This window comes from Physcomitrium patens, chromosome 26 (assembly GCF_059467195.1).
Source record: "Physcomitrium patens ecotype Gransden chromosome 26, ASM5946719v1, whole genome shotgun sequence".
NCBI classification, from domain to species: domain Eukaryota; kingdom Viridiplantae; phylum Streptophyta; class Bryopsida; order Funariales; family Funariaceae; genus Physcomitrium; species Physcomitrium patens.
In genome coordinates, this window is record NC_143435.1 from 8,933,920 (window position 1) to 8,952,562 (window position 18,643).

At 41.6% G+C, this 18,643-nt stretch overlaps 3 protein-coding genes across 7 annotated transcripts; all 3 read right to left on the bottom strand.

Moving 5' to 3' along the window:
• Positions 1-283: 283 nt before the first annotated feature.
• On the bottom strand, positions 284-6,546 carry LOC112277937 (protein NEDD1). Of its 2 annotated transcripts, none has more exons than XR_016501160.1 (11): positions 6,053-6,546; positions 4,877-4,989; positions 4,394-4,654; positions 4,201-4,305; positions 3,958-4,023; positions 3,549-3,770; positions 2,612-3,217; positions 2,117-2,277; positions 1,460-1,755; positions 923-1,123; positions 284-737 (listed from the first exon to the last, which is right to left on the bottom strand). XR_016501160.1 is itself a non-coding variant. In XM_024510813.3 (11 exons), exons 1-11 carry the CDS (start codon positions 6,198-6,200, stop codon positions 630-632), a joined length of 2,433 nt encoding a protein of 810 aa, XP_024366581.1. In that variant the 5' UTR covers positions 6,201-6,546; the 3' UTR covers positions 284-629. The 2 variants fall into 2 exon arrangements, 1 of the variants encoding a protein (XP_024366581.1); XM_024510813.3 differs by having other exon boundaries at positions 1,314-1,755.
• Positions 6,547-7,369: 823 nt separating this feature from the next.
• Positions 7,370-9,668, bottom strand: LOC112277938 (uncharacterized). 2 transcript variants are annotated; one of them, XR_016501161.1, is made up of 3 exons: positions 8,596-9,668; positions 7,837-8,160; positions 7,370-7,704 (listed from the first exon to the last, which is right to left on the bottom strand). XR_016501161.1 is itself a non-coding variant. In XM_024510815.3 (2 exons), exons 1-2 carry the CDS (start codon positions 9,019-9,021, stop codon positions 7,933-7,935), a joined length of 654 nt encoding a protein of 217 aa, XP_024366583.1. In that variant the 5' UTR covers positions 9,022-9,602; the 3' UTR covers positions 7,370-7,932. The 2 variants fall into 2 exon arrangements, 1 of the variants encoding a protein (XP_024366583.1); XM_024510815.3 differs by having other exon boundaries at positions 7,370-8,160; positions 8,596-9,602.
• Positions 9,669-11,993: 2,325 nt separating this feature from the next.
• LOC112278131 (protein RGF1 INDUCIBLE TRANSCRIPTION FACTOR 1) lies at positions 11,994-16,898 on the bottom strand. Of its 3 annotated transcripts, none has more exons than XR_016501205.1 (5): positions 15,166-16,018; positions 14,144-14,350; positions 13,495-13,710; positions 12,444-13,132; positions 11,994-12,203 (listed from the first exon to the last, which is right to left on the bottom strand). XR_016501205.1 is itself a non-coding variant. In XM_024511243.3 (4 exons), exons 1-4 carry the CDS (start codon positions 15,166-15,168, stop codon positions 12,710-12,712), a joined length of 849 nt encoding a protein of 282 aa, XP_024367011.1. In that variant the 5' UTR covers positions 15,169-16,898; the 3' UTR covers positions 11,994-12,709. The 3 variants fall into 3 exon arrangements, 1 of the variants encoding a protein (XP_024367011.1); XR_016501204.1 differs by having other exon boundaries at positions 11,994-12,322; XM_024511243.3 differs by having other exon boundaries at positions 11,994-13,132; positions 15,166-16,898.
• Positions 16,899-18,643: the final 1,745 nt, after the last annotated feature.

Consider the following 18,643-nt stretch of genomic DNA (forward strand, 5'->3'; position numbering starts at 1 on the left):
TAACTGCAGGTTACCACACTTGAGATCAAAAAGACGCATCACCATGTCAGATTTGAATTGCGTACAATCGTGATTAGAAATTGAGCAGAAGAAATGTTACAAAGAAACATGACACCGCCTCCATTACTCCAGTAAGAAAATCCCGACAGTCGCAACGCTAGTGTGGCTCCAATACTTTTATGGCAGCCAAACACACACTTGAAGCATGAAAATACTTCGACATCTATGAATATCAAATCAATCCTCCAATGCACGTTTCATGTTACAAGCTACTCCCTGACCCTTAAGGAGATCATGTGGCGCTTTAAAATTAAACATGATTGAATAATCCAGAGATCCAGGACCGCTCCAAAATGTGTTTTCTCCATCACCAAATGTAGTCCACGTTAAAGTGTCCACTCTTTCTAAATTCAACATCTTGATATAATCTCATGAAATTCGTACACATCCAAGAAAACCTAAATCTCAACTCTTTTGAGCAAGCTACGCTAACAGGAATATAATGAATACAATGGCGATGCCTCTCCTTCTATACATTTGTACCGTAAGGGTTACATGTGGTTTAGGCATACCGGAAACTTTCTCAAACCCAAAGCTCGCTAGATAATTAGCTCATTAATTAACTACCATTAGTAAAGATCTCGCAGCTGTTGGTTCTCTCTACGAAGGGCCTTGATCTCCTCCACTAATTCCGCCTGCCTTGCTAGAAATGATTCCATCATGCTACTCATTTCCATCTGCAGCAATAAAATATCTTGCCTAAACGCATTAGAAGAATGTCCCTCGTTGTCACAACACCAGAATGATTGTCTTTACGGAGAGGGCCGTCATTGAAGCGGAGGCAAAACTGAACATTTGACTTTAACTTGTTACTCAGAAAGATGTAAAGAAACGCCTCAAACTGGATATAGCAACACGTTACCTGCTGAATATGAAACTGTCGAAGCAACTCTAAATGCAAACTTTGAACCTCTTCGTGAATTGCACGTTGAACTGCTCCGAGGCTTTCTTCTAGACCTCTCTGCACCAGTTGCAGGGCGAAACCAGTGGCTCCTGCCCCTTGCTGCTGTTGTTGCTGCTCAACTGACGATTGAGCTCTTTGCGTACTTCCTTGAGTATGGCCCTATCCAAAACAGAAAATATTTGTACCAAGCGTAAGATTGAGGATATAGTGAAAATTTTAAAAAAAGATTAAAAAACTGTGCACTCAAAGTGGACTAAACCAAGAACGTTTATTCCACATTATAAATAAATATCATAAAAAAAACTACGTTAGCAAAAATAAAATAAATAAATAAATAAATAAAACGTACGTTTGATGTGGGTGGAATAGCCCCAGGTAAAGCGAAAGCAGCTGCTCTTAACGCCAATATATTTTCACGCTCTTTCTTTCCATCAGAACTTCCAGAAACCCCACCCCCCTCCTCTCGTCTCTCCAACCCTGATTTCCTTGGCTTACCTGGTGATCCTGCATCCCCAGCAGATCCGGGAATAGATCCAGGAGGAGATCGTGAAAAGTTTGAGCTCGTGTCCCGTGCCTCATTAGACAACGGTTTTCTGTTTGAAGCTATGGTTTCTGCTTCAAAACCGCTCGCTGGCTGATGCGTCATACCGTTAGTTAGAGGTGAAGACGATTCTTGATCTAAAGTTCTAAGCAACGGGATATCACTCTTGGTAGAAGACAAACGTTTGTTATCTGCAGAAGCAGCCAGTGAATCAAATCGGGATGATGGAAGCCCTGTTGTAGAAGCGAATCTGCAACAAGCACAACCAACACATCACACAATTGCCAAAGCAGAAACTGAATATGACGATATCTTGTGAGCATAATCGTGCAAAAGAAAAAAATTCCCTACCTATACAAAACTCATAAAGAACCAGAGAGGTGTAAATATGACAAGAAAACAGGAAAGAATTACCACATGAAGCCCGTCAAGTAATGCACTTTAATCATGTTACTTGGTTTAAATAGCACACGTTGCCGAAAACAAGAAACAAGATCATTGCATTCTACTAAAACTAAGTCCAGAAACATCCTAAAAACAAGAATGGTTATCCTAAACAACCAAGTACAAGCATGCAATTCACCATAAAGGATTCGTGATGATAAACAAACCGGGACATAGTGGGTTGCCTTAACCCGCCCCTTTCTAAAGGCTCGCCACCCCACGCTTCAGGAGGTGTCACTGATGGAGACCGATCCGAGTTACTGGATACTCCTGGAGGAGGAGTCGTTGCGACAGGAGACCCTAGAGACGATCTTCCATGCAAGTCATCCTGCCAAACAAACATAGTAAGTACACCTAAAATCTATGCAAGAAAACAGGAAAAGGGAGAAGGCCCTGTCAACATTAAATACCCAAAAACAATGTCCCATAAGAACAAGGAAGTATGAGTAACACCATACAAAGAATAGCTTCCCAGAGCACCACATACCAAACAAAACCAAATATTCTTCGATACAAGAAAAACTTTCCTGAAGATAAAGGAAAGACGCAGAACTAGCATACTAAGAAGAATTTTAAAGGTGAATTTTGGTGTCAGTTCCATCGAGGCTGCTTTTAGTTCTAAAAAAATGGGTCTACAGGGATACGATGGCAATGCAATGCACCTGTCGACTTCCTAGAGAAGATCTGCGTGAAATGCTTGAATCTCGTGACTCCCGTACATCCTCTTTCACATCTTCCATACTAGGAAACCGGCGAACCGGGAGGATTCCCCGATTTGCCCTCCTATTGTCACCCCCAGGAGTTGCCATATCCCTGCTTGACTCATCACCACCACCGCCTCCATCCCAATAACCTGTAACTGATGGTGTAATGGGTTGTACATCAACAAGAGGCGAAAACACTTCCATATCATCTTTCCCAGTGTTGAAGGAATTTATTCGAGGAGTTTGAAGTCTAGAAATTGGGCCATTCCCCCATGGACGCAACGAAGAGTAAGGTGTCACGTCTCCTCCTGCTGATTTTGGCCTTGGAGATCCTGAAGACCCACCAGCAGCTGAAGGAGGTTCCTGGTTTAAAAATGAGCTTGTGCGATTGCTAGTTTTAGTAGGTGGAGCAGCGGTCGTTGTCCGCCCCCTTGTGCCAGCTGGTAGAGGATCAGGCATAATCACTGATTCTTCATTGCTATTACCTAAAAGAGCAGACTCTGCAGATTTGGTATCTTTGACAGTTATTGGATTAGACCGCTGCCAACTCAAGCTTGTTACTGCCTGCTTAGGAAGAAGGTATATAATTAGCAGCAAAAAAGAAGAATTGTTTTTGAAAGGTGACGGTAGGTTGTAGCAACTGAGAGAACAGACAATATAGGCACAACTTATGCGCAGTGGATATCGCAAAATAATAAAGAAATCACAATATGTAGGCAATAAGATAATATGCATAATACAATTCAAGCTCACAATACAAACGGTGCATCCACCACTACCTCTAAGCCTCAACGAAATACGTTTGCTGCATCTCAAGAAAAGCACCCAAATCTCTTCTCAAAAGTGTAAACTAGATCTAATTTCGTGTTCGCACCAAGATATTATCTCTTCTCACCTCAGAAGCACCATAGGCCCGAAGGATTGTGAAAGGCTGGGGCCGACCACGAACATCATAAAATACAACCCGGCCACTATTGGAACCAGCTGCGAGGGTGTTGCCATCGTCCCTAAAAGCCAGAGATGCAAAGGGAGCCTCATATGGTATACAGTAAACAGGCTTCTTTACACCAGGATCATATGTATACAACTTCTTGTCCAGTCCACCGCTCACAATCATCTGACGATACATGTTGCATGAAGGATTAGAAAATGTTACACATAAACATTGCATGCTACGTAACCTGTGATGCTTCACTTATGTCCACTAGAAATGAACAGAAAACCTAAGCCTCTACTTATTTCACAACCAAATTTGCGACTTGAGTTGGATACGTAAGATCCCATGCTAAGTCACAAAATCAGACCTTGTCAGACGTTGGTGAGAAGCAGAGCCCGGTGGTAGGTGCCGAATGCTGCTTCAGCCAGGATACCTGCAGCGATCAAAATAGTTGTGTTAAACACCTTCTCTTTATTCAGTTAAACACCAGTACGAATACACATATGTCTACAATACTAGGTTTAATGCGACAGAATCCATGCCAGTGAAAAGTTCTCGAACCTCGATTTCGAATAAAAGAGTTAATAGAAACAAACAAGGATTGACCTGCCTTAGGACAACGTCCAGTGGTGTCCCACAAATGAACAGTCCCGTCATCACCAGCGGTTAGCAGCAGATGCCTACTCAATCGAGAGTACTCCATAACTCGAAGCACCTGCTCCAATAAAAACAACATGATGTCATTAAGATAATCTCGGAAAACACATACAAAAACATCAAGTACAACTAGAATTTGTTCACACCTGATTGTGGGGATCTTTGAGCTCTGCTATCTTGGCTCCCGATGCAAGGTTGTGGATAATCAAGTCACCCTTCACGCTGATAGAACCCAACTGTTCATCCTTACAGTTGTACATAACACTGGTGATAGTATCAGTGTGGCCCCACAACCACTTGATGCATCTCCTTCTTTGCAGATCCCATACACGGACAACCTTTCCAGTTCCACCTGAGCCAAGATACCGAGAACCTTTATTGCTAAAACAAATTCCCAAAATGGACTCCTGCAAATAAAGAAAAGCAATTAGTTCCAAGGGTTGATGTCCATACAATTATCAGATTAATAAGACAGACCCAGCAAACCACTTCACCTTATGATGCAAGGGTACTCCCATGCCGAATAAAAGATTTGAGAGACATCGAGTATCAATTCCTCTGTTCAGTTTTCTTTAAACATGTGCTATTTCTGAAATAGAACACGAAGGAACGTTCATTTGATCACTCACATCGATATTGTCATCGGCTTCTCCTCCAGGTTGTGGCACAACTCCTATTACTTGACCATTCTTCCTCCATAGCGAGATTTTGCAGTCTTCGCCAGCACTTGCAACCACCAAATCTGCAGAAGAGATGCTCAGAATATTTGTAGCATACATTGAATCAATACCTCCATTGCCATAACGACAGCAAGTCATCGTTCAGAGCTCCGGTCTGAACGATGAAATACGCTATGGTGTAAAGCACACTATAATGCAGTCTGTAAAAGTGGCGAGTCCAACATAATCCAACGACTTTGTAAGAGTTCCATCAACTAACAAACAATTCCACGAAGTATCTCACTTCGTGTGCACTACTTTCATTTTCAATACCACATCATGTGAAGAAGTCCAAGTTTGGTATATCATTATAAAATATGCGCTCTACAGGATAAGAACCCGTCATACTTGATTTACAACAAGAACGTTAACTCCTGAGACAGTAACTGTAAATTCTTGATCGGCGTCCATCTGCACTGAACGAATTTCTGGCACCATCTCGACTATTGAATAGTGTAATTTTTTCAAACACTTTCATGAATTGACTGTAACTTAATGCCCTACCAATTCTGTTCCAAGATATCGTCGAGAAAGCAATACTTCAACTTAATTGTGCAATGGAACTATTAATTAAACGCTAAAAGGGCTATCCTTTTCCATGAATACTGAAACTGCAAAGTCCAGCGTGCCCTAAGCTCCTCATTGCATGTTTTAGTACGAGAGTAAACAACGAGACTGTACAAAAAAAAAAAAAAAAAAAAAAAAAAAGGCCGAATGCAAAGTTATGCTTATTCAATAGCTTGAATCCTTCTTGCAAAAACATCGAAACCTCTGTAAGTGTAAACCACGTCTACCGGCGCTGAGTAAAGCGTGAAAGAACGATGTCTCGAAAAATGAAATTCATGTGCATATCTGTACACTTCAAGCAACAAGCTTAAAAAAAATAGAATCTGAGGCGCCTTCCTGACTTGAAGAACTCATTCCTAGGGGAGGTTCTCCGCCTACATTAAATTTAAGCTATTCACTGACCTGGTTCATCGGAAAACTGAACTACTAATCTGCATCGAGACTTGAGTTCCTTGGTCTACGCCCAAACTAAGATTCCTAGCACTCCGCGAGAAAGAGCGAGAATCGCGTTACACTTACTGGTATGGTTCCATCGCGCGCAATTAACTTGATACCCCGGAGAAGGAACATACTGAAACGTGCAAGGATCCCCTGTCTCGATAGAGACGTCGAATAGCTTCACGGTTTCGCCTCCGCAAGCGGCCAACAGCGACGTCCCCTGAGCCATTGCGCAGACCAGCTAGAAAGCTAAGCTCCTCTCCTGGCGCGCCCCTTGATCTCCACAACGTCTTCCGACACCACCGCATTCCGCATACCATAAAACTCATACCATTCTCGCAAACTTTCCCCTCCCTAACCTCCTCAGCTCCATAGATTCCACCTATCCGCCGCAACTTTCGCGCAGCATGATCGCCACGATCCCAGGCAACTCGCCATCTCCTCCATGGTTTGCTCTTCTTCCCCGTCGCTCTCCCTCCCTCCCTCCCTCTCCCACACATGCAACCCTAATTTCAACAACACCCCTCAGCTCCGCATGGTTTTGAATGCCGCATGTCCTGGGAGCCTCGGCATCAATGTCGGCGACGCATTACCCTCCGAATTGAAGCGCGCACGGCAACAAGGACGGTCATCCACCTCCACCAACAGTCTCGTCGATCCTATTCCCAGCGAACTCGTCACCTCTGAGCTCCGTCGCGGTCTCGTCTGCCCGTGCGAGCTCAGTTGCTCGTTGCATGCAAGAGAACTGCAGTCCTTCGATTTGGAAAAAATAAAATAATAAAAAAAACCAAAAGTTTAACTAGTCCGTCACCTCTTCTTCGTCTCCACCATTTTATCTTTCCGTTTCCTGTTTCTTCTTCCTTGTGTCTCTCTACTCCACCTTTTCGTTGTGGCTCCTTACTGTACTGTTCATGCTTTCAATTCGGACATTCAATTTCTTTCATTACGTCTTCGTCGTCCAGTGACTTCGTTGTGGGCCCAGGAATCTTGGCTTCATTCAATCGTCCAGATAAGTGATGGGATGTCACCACTTTTTGGATCATTCTTTTTTCTGATGTCATCAGGGAGAACGAGGGCAGAGCTGGCATTTGAGTTGAAACATCATGCGGCCTCAAAGAGATTACAACGTATCAACAGAGAATGCAGGGTTAAACCAAATTTTGCATATCTGTGCTGGAATTTTGAAGGAAGAGGCTGGCCTCTTTGTACTTACGGGAACGTATTGGCAGCCCTCTAATTTTCTGTGATAAGTTCTAAAACTTACAACACAAGTTTGTAACTCATAAAAATGTAAATATAGAATGTGAACAAGGGGCAAGCTTTGCTTACAGTAGAAATACAACACACGGCAATCCACATCGTCAACGGCATTCCCATTCAAACAAGTTACGAAGGGTGTGTTCACAAGTAAATGATAACAATCAGAGGATGGTTCGTTACTTAATATTGTCGCAGCAGTTTCTATGACCCAACATCGATCCGACTGTTTGCTCACCTACAGGGCTAGGAAGAAACTCCGGAGATGGAACATGTAGGTGGATTCCAGCTAGCGAGGGAATAGAACCCCATCCTACTCATCTCATATTCTACCACTTGACCTTACTTATCCACTAGATTTTTCCAACCTTCGAACAAATAGATCTGAAGTAAGGATACGAATTGGAAAGAGGACTCAAGGAGAGCCATTGCACGGTTCCCCACCAGCATATAAAATCGCCAGGCATCATATTTCTCTGAACATCCATTCCAAGTCATAAAAAATTGGCAATCGAACTTGCAGCGAGGAATTAAGAACTTGGCATCATGTCTAGATAACCACGTGTGAAGAATACTTGGCATGGAGGAGAATGCGTTTGCCTACACACCTCTTGGGTTTGAATGATCCGTGAGATGCAATTGACTCTTCATGTAAAAGTCGGCTGTGGAGCATAAGAGTCTACTTATCGCCACTTGGAGGACCGTCAAGGTTTTGGGCGACCTTGGTCCGACGTGAAGATTTTATCTATTGTGCTTCTGACATTGTTTGCAACTCTCCCTACATTGTTCACGACAGCAGATGCCACTAGTCTGGACGTCCGAAAGAGCCTGGTTGCAAATTCATTGGCAGACAACCCTCCTACATCCATACTTCCTATTGATGACGATGGCCTCGGCATTATATTCGAGCTGTCCTCTTTATGCGGTCGTTCCTGCAATATTTTGAATGACAAGAACTGGTCATCAATATCATCTTCACTTTTGAGCACTACTGAATCATACTAAACACCTTGTGATTTTCGTGCCCAACACTTCAACAACAAAGATGCGCAGAGGCACCGCCTGGTAATCAACAATCTAGAAAGCGGTGGTTTTTCTAAAGTTATCGCTCAAGCAGTACGACAGTTGAATTGGCTATTCATGTCAATGTTATCGCTGCTGGAAACTCATGAATTCAATAGTGGCGGAACCCTCTTAATCACATTAGTACAAATCAGGAATGTACTTGACGCCAATGACACCAATTTTGCATGCAAGGTGTAACGAACGAAAAATCTCAGCATCTAGCTTCTCAAACTGCACCACAAACCCTAAATTGTGCTTCACAGACCGCAGATCGACTGCACAATGACATGTGAACAACGTACCGGAGGCTCATAAGTCGAGGACCTAGTTAACGGGGCAGTCTCGGCAGGAGTGACTTGCCTTGTTGGCTTTCTGTCGATAAGAAACTCAAGACCAACGCAATAGGGGAGCTCAGCTGGGCTTTCAATCGGCTGCATCGATTGATTGGAGCTCACTTCCCTGTGAGCGCTATAGCCAGTGCAAACGTACTTGAAATAAGTGGAATCGCGGAAGTTTCTAACAAGTTCGCTGTCTAGTTCATTATGAACCGAATACACTTGCGGTTCGCTGCTCCGGCTCAAGCCCAAGCAGATCGGATTTTGGCCACGTTCACGCATAACACTAGAGTAATACAAACATCCTCTACAACTCCTGATGGTTTGTGAAATTTTAGTCTCCTCTGGTGAGCCAGTCCCTGAAGAACTAGCATCTGTGGCTTCTCGACTCATTTTTACCGCTCAGCTCCAACATCAGCGTACGCAACCCTAACTCTGCCCTTCGAATACAAAACTTGCTTCAATTTCGTCGACGCAAGAGTCGCTCCTCGACCAACAATCGAAACCAGACTGATGGGGACGCTGGCCGAATTTCAGTCCTCCTATTTGTACACTCCTGAACCTTTCACCGAAGCATTATAAAATCTCCAAATGTACACACACTCTTCACAGCACACCTTCGTCTCAAATCACTCACTGAGTGGATGATGCCTCCATCCCCCCCTTCCACTGCAAAATCCTCACTGATAAGACCTTCTTAACAAATACCCAAAACGCGCTGGACTATTCTCATCAACGTATAAATTTAGACCCCGCGCCTCCAAAACCCAAGACAAACATGTCGTGGGATTGAACTTCGGGAGAGCTACAGAATGAAAGAGAAACACTAATTCTTGCGCAAGTCCACCGGGAGATGGCCACTGATTCAGACCCTGATGCACGAAGACGAGGCAATTGGGCAGAATCAAAGGTCGGAGCGAGGAGAAAGCAGGGAGATTGTGCACAGCAAGGGCTGTGGGCAGAATTCAAAGCATCGCCATAGCCAGTGCCATCGCCATAGTCAAGGTGCTGAAGTCCTAATCCGACGAGGCAGGGCGGGGATAGGCGTCTCGTGCTAGACTATCGACTGCTTATGCCGGTGCACTCATCGGCTGCAACCCGTCGCTGCAATAGCGGGTGGTGTGGGGGCAACCGGAGGAAATTGGAACGCATTGGAGACTGGTGATATATTCACAATTACAACATAAATATGAGAATTTTTTTAAGTTAATAGGTACTTGAAAAATCAATGCGTTTGAAAAGTATCAATTTCTCACATCTCCCATTCATGTTGTGCTCTTAAATTTAGTGCTATTTTTCATAGAGAAGCATAAATTTGAATATATTGTAACTTCTGAAAGCTGTAAATAAAAACTTTGCAGAGTAGTGTGACAAAGAGTGTGAGGGCTATGTTTGGTTGTCTTTTGATTCTTCCTTCCCAAAGTAGACAAGTAATTAGCTAATGTTTATAATCACATATTTAAGATTAGTAAATTAATTAAAATATATATTTTTTGATGAAAACTAATTTACATGTAAGTTCGAAAATGTAAGTGTGTTTTTAATATATACTAATGATTTGATTTAAATTTTTAAAATATATTTTTTTTTCATTTAATCATATAAATTTATGTTTCCTTATTCATTTAATGAAATTGGGAAAAATTTGTTCTTGGAATGAAATTAACTTTTTTTGAAATATTTTAAATTAAATTAAATTATTAAAAAAACAGCAAATTTTCATTTGGACTTTCATGACTAAAAACTGATAAAGTTTGAGTTTAATTTTACTCTAATAATAATGGACTAATTTATTTATTAAGTCTATCATTTCAAAGGACAAATCAAATTACTCTATATATATATATATATATATATATATATATATAATAAAATAAAATACATTTAAAACACAATTTTTTTTTCCAAATGTAGGTTATGGATTAATTTCCATGGTATTAAAAATGTTCAAATATGAAACTTCATCCAATAAACACATCTATATTGTTAAACACAAAAACCAAAACATGCTCGTGGACCTATTTGATACCTATACTATGAAAATGAAGAAAACTGACGTGAAAGAACATTAAAGAATTTCTAAAGAAGCAACAAAAATAACATAAGATTAAGGTGATTTATTGGGATTATGGATTAACATTTGTCTTAACTAAGTTTGAAAAGAAAACTTTCACATGCTAATTTTTTTCTCCTAAACTTGAACAATAAAATATAATTCTATTACTCATGGAATATCAATAACATTAAAATTAAAATTAAAAACTTCATGAATTTAATAAAACATATATCTTTACATCATTCAGTTTTTATTTATATTTATTTTTTAAAAATGTCTTATTACAATTTTAATATTTCATGAATGTTGATGTGAAAATAAATGCATGATGTTTTTATAAAAATCATGTACATCTGATGACACTATGAAAACTTGTTAGGATCAGAAATTCAATGTGTGTGTGTATATATATATATATACACATATTTATCTCCCTTTTTTAAGAAAGAAATTAGATATGTTAGGTGAGTAAGTACTATAATACATTTGGGCACTCAAAAAAATAGTACCATTACATTATCTTGGAAATTCTAACAAGATATCTCTAATTTTAAACATGCTAATTGCAATCCTAAACAAAAATTATTCCCACCATACAAAAATTGGCTTTACGTTTATAATTTTTAACCAATTATATACACTAGATATGCTGTTCTAACAATTTGATGACATGGACACTGGAAGGCAAAGATCATGTTTAGTTGTGAAGTATTTAACTACAAATATAATTATATAATAATGAATATGTTCAACTAACTTGACCATTTCTCTGTCCAATAAATTGTTGGCTAGTATTAATCATACACGCATGTATGGGTATAAAGCAAATGTTTTAATTTTAAAAAATTATTTTAACTTTTTCGTAATAAAGATGATAGAAAGGATGTAAAGGGCAAGGTGTTAAAATGTTGTGAGCATCAAAGGCGTGGGGCTTTTTACTTATCACCATGCATTATTATATAAAACAGAATCTAATTTCTATCTCAAAGTGTTTTTGAATTTGTTTGATAAAGTAATTTGTGTTTGTTGGAAGCAGGTTTGTATTGTACTTCTTGAATAGAAGGTTGAAGGATGTGGTGAAGTACTGTATATTTTTCAAACAAATTTGAAGGCCACATCTATTTCTCACTAAATTTTTATTATTTATTTGATGTTCACCTATCCTTCTTCATCCACTTCCACATCCGACTTGGCTTTCAAAATTACGAAGTACAACTAACAACTACAATGAGAGTTTACAGAAACCAACAGAGAAAGTAAACACATAAAATATAAAATATGAAACATTAGAAAGTCGATGACGTGCAGAGACCCAAAAGAGCATTTATTGTGTAGTGGACTCAACAATTGTGTTGTACTGTTGAGTGGTATAATACTTATACAAGCTTTCCCAAAGGTAGCAGAAAATTATGCAGAGAGAAAGGGTGTAGCTATGGTACATGAAAAGAGTTGTACGCTGACACTTTGCCCGTCCAACTCCTGTGTAGAATACAATTGTCTTCTCAGCAAGGCTTCTCCCCTGTTTTACAGTACCAAGCAAAGTGGTTGGATGCACTTTCCTGAAGCATGACACCACCGCTCAGCTCAAAGTACGTTGCTCAAAGTACATTGCCGGGATAACGCCAGTAGATATGGCATCTGCGCTCTTTCAGGCTCAGTACATGTACAGTATACATTATAATAACATACGGTAAAAACAGTGCTAACCTTTGAGCTAATATATACACTTAAGGTTTGCAGGCACTGCACTGAAGCTTACTGTTTGTGTTTCCTTGCTGAGGTGGAGCACCTCACTACACAGGTGCAGCACTTTTGAGAGGCCCAGTGTGGGCCAAGTACCTGAGTCGTGGCTCGCTAACAACGGTGCGATTGCTACCAAAAATTCAGTTGCTGATGAATCTGTTCCTTTGGCTTCTTTTTCCGTTGTCCACGGTCACAATGATGCTTTGATGACAGAACTTAGACCAAGAGAAAGCGACATGATACAATCCCGTACCCTATGTTCACATGTTGAACAGGTAAGTTTCAAGCCCGAAGAGGTGCCCTGTGAGGTATGCCCTTCCGTCGTTTGGCAATCCGATGGATGTTCGAACGAGGCGGTGTCCTAGGTGACATGTCGACCACGAGAACAGGCAACGAACTTGTGGCTCGATTGAAACGCTCCGAACTCGCTCCTGGTGAGGACGGCCCCGCATCAATGCGGAGCCATACTCGTCGCTTGTTGAAAGTCGTATCTTCGGTTGTTTCATGCTCTGTCTCTGAGCCCTCGAAGCTTGTGTGAGACAGGGGAGAGCTTCGTAGCTGTGAAACTTTCCTTGACCGTGGAGCCTTCTTTTGAGTGGAAGAGTCTTCTGAGTCTGACAGTACGCGAGAGTTCGTGCTAACTGTACCTTGAGGTTTTGGTTGTAGACTGAAAGAGAGGTCCTTGTGCCTTTTAATTCCCGCAAGCTGACAAAAACAGAAAACTCTGGCGACGGTTAGAATCACATCAGAGTTTACGTAAACGTTGACTAATCTGAAACGGAAACATCTGAATTCAAGTGAACAGACGATGGAACAGTTTTTGGATCGAATCCTTGACATGAAGCATCTACATTCCTCGCTTCGTCGTGAGAACATACAATGCAGAGTAAGGACCAGATGTAGCTACTTGTACTCTCTTGGACGTACTCTGAGTGAAGAGTGTAGAGCCTGTTTCTGAAGCTTAGCTTACTGTATCCTTTGACCTGATCACTCAGATCAATATACTTGTGGATTACCTGGAGGAAAAGGAAATATAGTTATAGGGAATGGTTGAATAAATTACTCACTTTACATCCCAGGGAACAAAAGCGAAATGTGTCAAGAAGGCTCCGCTCACACGTCTCGCACGTATTAGTCACGCCTTTAGCCGGTCGTGGCTGAGGACGCTCATTCAAGAATACCACACGGGCACTGTTGATAATGTAGGTCTGGACCGTGGAGAGGTCTAACAGCTTCTGGATTTCGGAAACTCTAATGACATCATGGTAAGACGACCGTCGAATCTGCAGCATTGCCATACAAGAGAGAGCGCCAGAACCAAGGTTTCAGTACTATATCACCCTTTTGAGTTCCATTCAGCAAAACATACTATGATTGGACTGGACAAACGGTCTCAATCTCAAACGAAATGGTCTAATTGACATAGAACACTTCCGTTTCACAAGAAGAAAATGACTACCATTTGAGCATTTTTAAATACTAAGCGCTTGTGTAAGTCGTCAGTGTGTAGCTCGGGAATGAATGCCCCACTGCTGTAAAGCTCAAAAAAAAATCTTATTTGCGCCTAAGAATGTGCTTGAAAACGTACATTTGAGTTTTCCCTTTCCTTGATTCAACGAAACGAAGAAAACGAATGAACAAAAGCTGTGGGCATATACCCCGGCAACAAAAGGAGCGCTTGCTTAGCAATCGGCCCAAGCATTGAATTCTTCGTACCTGTACAACGTGGTGGTCTTTGTGATCTACTGCACAAGAGGCACAAATGCCATCACCCATGCACTTGAAGCAAAATAGGTTGCGCTCGCTCTTGGCAGAAACTCCATGCAGTGGACAAGTAGCAAAGAAATCGGCTTTCAGCAGCGGTTTCAACCACACTGGCCCCTCAACAAGTGTGGTGTCCTCCTCCGCCACCACCGGTCCTCCCTACATTATTAAGAGAGAGTTTAAAGTTAGAGTCCCATTATAAATGATGTACACACGAACTCTAGTGCACTCTTTAGCGCAGAATGATACGTATCCGTGCCTTAAAAACTTCAAGAATCCCTTGCTCTAAAATTCATAAGCCGACACGCTCAAGCAGACACCAAGAGTAGCAGAAAGGAGGTCAACAGCGTAAGTTGCATGAGTGTATAGTCATAATTGAATTGACGAGATTTTGCATCTTTCTCAGATTTAACAGATTTTTTGGCAGATACAATTTGGTTATTTTAGATTAGGCCGCAGTCTTAGTAAACAGACAGTAAACAAGACAAAGACAGGATCTGCAGGTATCTCATACAGCACGCATATATCTCATTTGGCCTTTGACTTCCTTAGTTTCGACAATCTTCTTCTCCATGAAATATGCTGCCTACATTTCGAGTTCATAAGAGAAACTATCCCGATTTGAGGTCTCCCTTGTAACTAAGAATGACGCTTATGTTAGTCAGGCATGTTCATTAGGGTTCCTTAAGTGAGGAGATATGTAGAATTGTCCTCTCACGTCATCAGCTTCGATGAATTTTGTGCCTTTATTTCTTGTTAGCACATTGCGCTTATTCAAACGACCAGGAAAAAAATTCCCAAATGTCAGGCAAAATTTGCTCAAATCTCGAAATGTTGGGCACTTTTGCAATGGTGGTAGGAGCTAGTCATAAAGGCAACGTACAAAATTTCGAAATTTGAGTAACAAATTTGTGTACATGAAAGAACAGCGTAGTGTGCATAATGCTCAGTGGTTTGTACAAAAGATTACTCACCATGCTCGTCGTCTTCTTCGACTTGAGGAGACTGGGAGACTCCAGTTGTGCTGCCTTGATCGCCAGCTTTACGTCGTCACCAACAACCACGCTCGGTATTTAATACGGACAGTGTAGTAACAGTCGGACAAGGCTATCGGCCGCAGTTCGTAACGACAAGTCAATCTGAGTCTCCAAGCGATTGCAGGCGAACAACTCTGCAGACTCTACAGAAGATAATGCGCAAATCTGTTTCCTTTGTTTCCCGACTTTGTTGACTACGTTTCAAAATCGTAAAGCGATACTGCGTCTTAAGAAGTCGCAATTACGCTGTGAGTAATTGCATATTCGCAACGCAATTGGAGGCAATAGCAAGGTAACCTAGACGTCCTCTACGATAGCATTGGCCCGACGGTGATCATGAGGAAGAAGAATTGCGCTGTTGTCTTCGATTGTATTACTGTGGTGTCCATTGCTTAAACTCTGAGAATCTCAAGTCTTGGTGACACACCTATCCTCTGAAATGACCATTCAAGGAAAATGCCCGAAATCAGGACTGCGGAAGGCTAAACACTGGCACGACAATGCAGTTGTCTGGCCAAAACAAAGACGAAGTGAACCAGCAGATCAATTGAGATAATCTTTCTTCCTCGAAAAGGCGCTGGGAGGGACGGCTTGGTCACGGTTTAAGCATGAAATACTTCTCAGTTACACTGAATCCTTTCTCCTCACAGATCCCGCCACACAACTCGCACGTCCACTGGGCAAACACAGAAATCCTATTCTTTAAGGAGCCACACTACTGGTGCCGCGGTGGCGCCTACGCGACAATGCAGCGAGAGCAGAAGCAGCAAGACTTGGAGGAGCTCATCACGAGGCTTGTCATGAGCTCTGGGAGGTCATTCATGCGTCGTGACCAGCGACAGCGACGGATAAACTTAGGAGACCAGCAAAGTATCCTACCTTCCAATATCGAAATTGACCCAATTAAAAGAAAAAAAATTAAACTCCACTGTTCCGTCAATTGAAGCTACGCTTAGGCAACTTCTCAAGGTTAAAATAACCAGAATAGAAATGTTCAAAAAGGTCGGCTGCTAGACACGAGTCAAGCTGGAGAGGTCGCCTCAAGCGCGGTGACGGAGATCCAGAAGAATTTACAGGAGGAAATAGTAAGCAGCCAAGGCAAGGCAGGCAAGAAATGGGGCAACGAGGGCGGCACAAGGAAGACCAAGTAACCGATGATGCAACTCAAAGCGGTCCCGAAACTTTCTACGTGTGCGATGGCATGCCCACGCCCCGTACTACTACACGACGACAATGATGACGACAACGACGACGACGACGACGACGCCGGCGATTATGGAGTTGGAATCAACACCTTGAGCACCTGCTTGCGTAAGTCATCCACGCCAATCCGGCAAAGGGAAAGCCACTACAGTCTCTCGTTACTCCCTTCCTTCCCCCTCGAGTGAAACGACAAAATTCTCATATATATATATATATATATATAATATAAATATATATGTAATTCCGAAAAAAATAAAAGATGCGGATCAGCGAAGAAGATGCATCAGATAATGATCAAGGGGGGAGTGTGGTCGTGAAGAAAGCGTCCCTGGTGTTGACCGAGTTCTTCCGTGTGGGCCTGGAGTTGCGCGCTCTCTCTTTCTCTCGCTCGGCCTCTATGAAAGCACGATGACTCCGGCGTGGCCCCCGCCGCTCCTCCTGCTCCTGCTCCTCCTCCTGCTTCTACTGCTGCTGCTTTCTATTCTTCTTCGTCGTCGTCTTCTTCGTCTAATGCAGACACTGCAATGCTGCTTCAAGCTCCGACGGCGATCTCCGCGACTCCGACGTCCCAGTCCCGCCGCTGCCAAGCCCCCTCCCCTACCCCCGCCTTTTCTTCATTTTCATCCATCCATGTCTCCATCCTATAAGTCATCCATACGTTCATCCTTATCTACATCCACCTTTGGCTTCATCCTATTATTCCTCCATGTTCACATCCATCCATATATTCATCCTATTATTCATCCTTTTTCATCCATACGTTCTTCAATTATTCGATCAATATTCCTGATGAACTGTGCCAACTTATTGTCAACTTATTATCTACGCATTTACATCAATGTGTGCAAAATATTCGGTATCATGAAACGCTGGATTTTAGTTTACTATTTTTTGTTTATTTTTTTAGTCTTTAATATTATTTTTATATGTTTGTTTCATGATTTTTTGTAAATTTTGTCTGAATCCCTAAATCCTGAACACAATTTGTGATAGCAACCCCCCTCCCCCAATATATTTCCCTTTTGTGAAATAATTGATTTGTCAATTATTACTTTTTTCTCTTAAATATTTTATTGTTTTTCCTTTTCTTTTCTCTTGTTCTAAAGAGAGAAACATGTGTGAGTGATCCAAATTATGCTAACTCATTGTAATTATGAATAGGAATCTTTGAGGAATCCAAGAGATGGAAGGAGCAATTGTAATAACTTGGGGCCATTGCTCTGATAGAAGGACATGTGCTTGGATGGAGTAAAAGGGGTCCATTAGCTTTGGCTTCAGCTTTCACATAACCATCTTCATTTTAGTGTCCATATCTTGTGGTAGTGAATAATTCACCACTGATATATTCCACATGGAATAGAGTTTGTGGATCCCAAGAGCTTATCTCATGGAGGAGGGAGCTGATGGGTGCTATTCACACTACCACCACCACCACCACAAAGTTAGGGTTTAGGTAAAGGAGAAGAAAAAAGAAAAAAAGCAAATGGGGGAGAGCTTGGTCTATAAGTAGTCACTACAAGCAGACAAATGCCTTGATGCTCCTGAAGAACCCTATCAAAAAACAAAAAAAAAAACAAAGCTCCGGGTGCTAAAAATAAAAGATTCGTCAAGTCCTACACTTCTGTTTTTGGAATCAAAGAAGCCAGTTTTGGCTTTTGGAATAGGGCAAGTGACCCATATGGAAGTGTGTTGTTGTTGTGTTTTTTAGGGAGATCCAATGTGTTCCCAATTATGGGTTGCCATGTGGCAACCGCAAGGGGAATTGGGTTCCGTTTCCATTGTGCTCAATCATGTTGCATCTTTATATTCCTCACATAACAATAACAAAATAATAATAATAAAACTATTAAAAAAACTATAAAAAAGCTTCCCAAGAGCTTGACCCAAAGGTTCCAATCATACACATCTATGACCTTGGGGAGCCTTGAGATTGGGCCCAAAAGATTATCCCCCATATTGATTTAGGGTAGGCGGATTTGTCTCCCCCTATGGCTAAATATAAACACAAGCGTGTGATATAGGTTTTATTCTAAGCAAATTCATGACTCTTCTTTGAGTCTCACCTTGCTTGTATTTGTCCTCCAAGTAAATCTTTCCATTGTCACTCAACATCGATAGAGTCCAAGAAGAGTTCAATTGTATATATGAGAGCAATTTGTGTGTTTTTGATTTTGGATTATTTGGTGGCTTTTTCTATTCTTGAAAAGTGTTG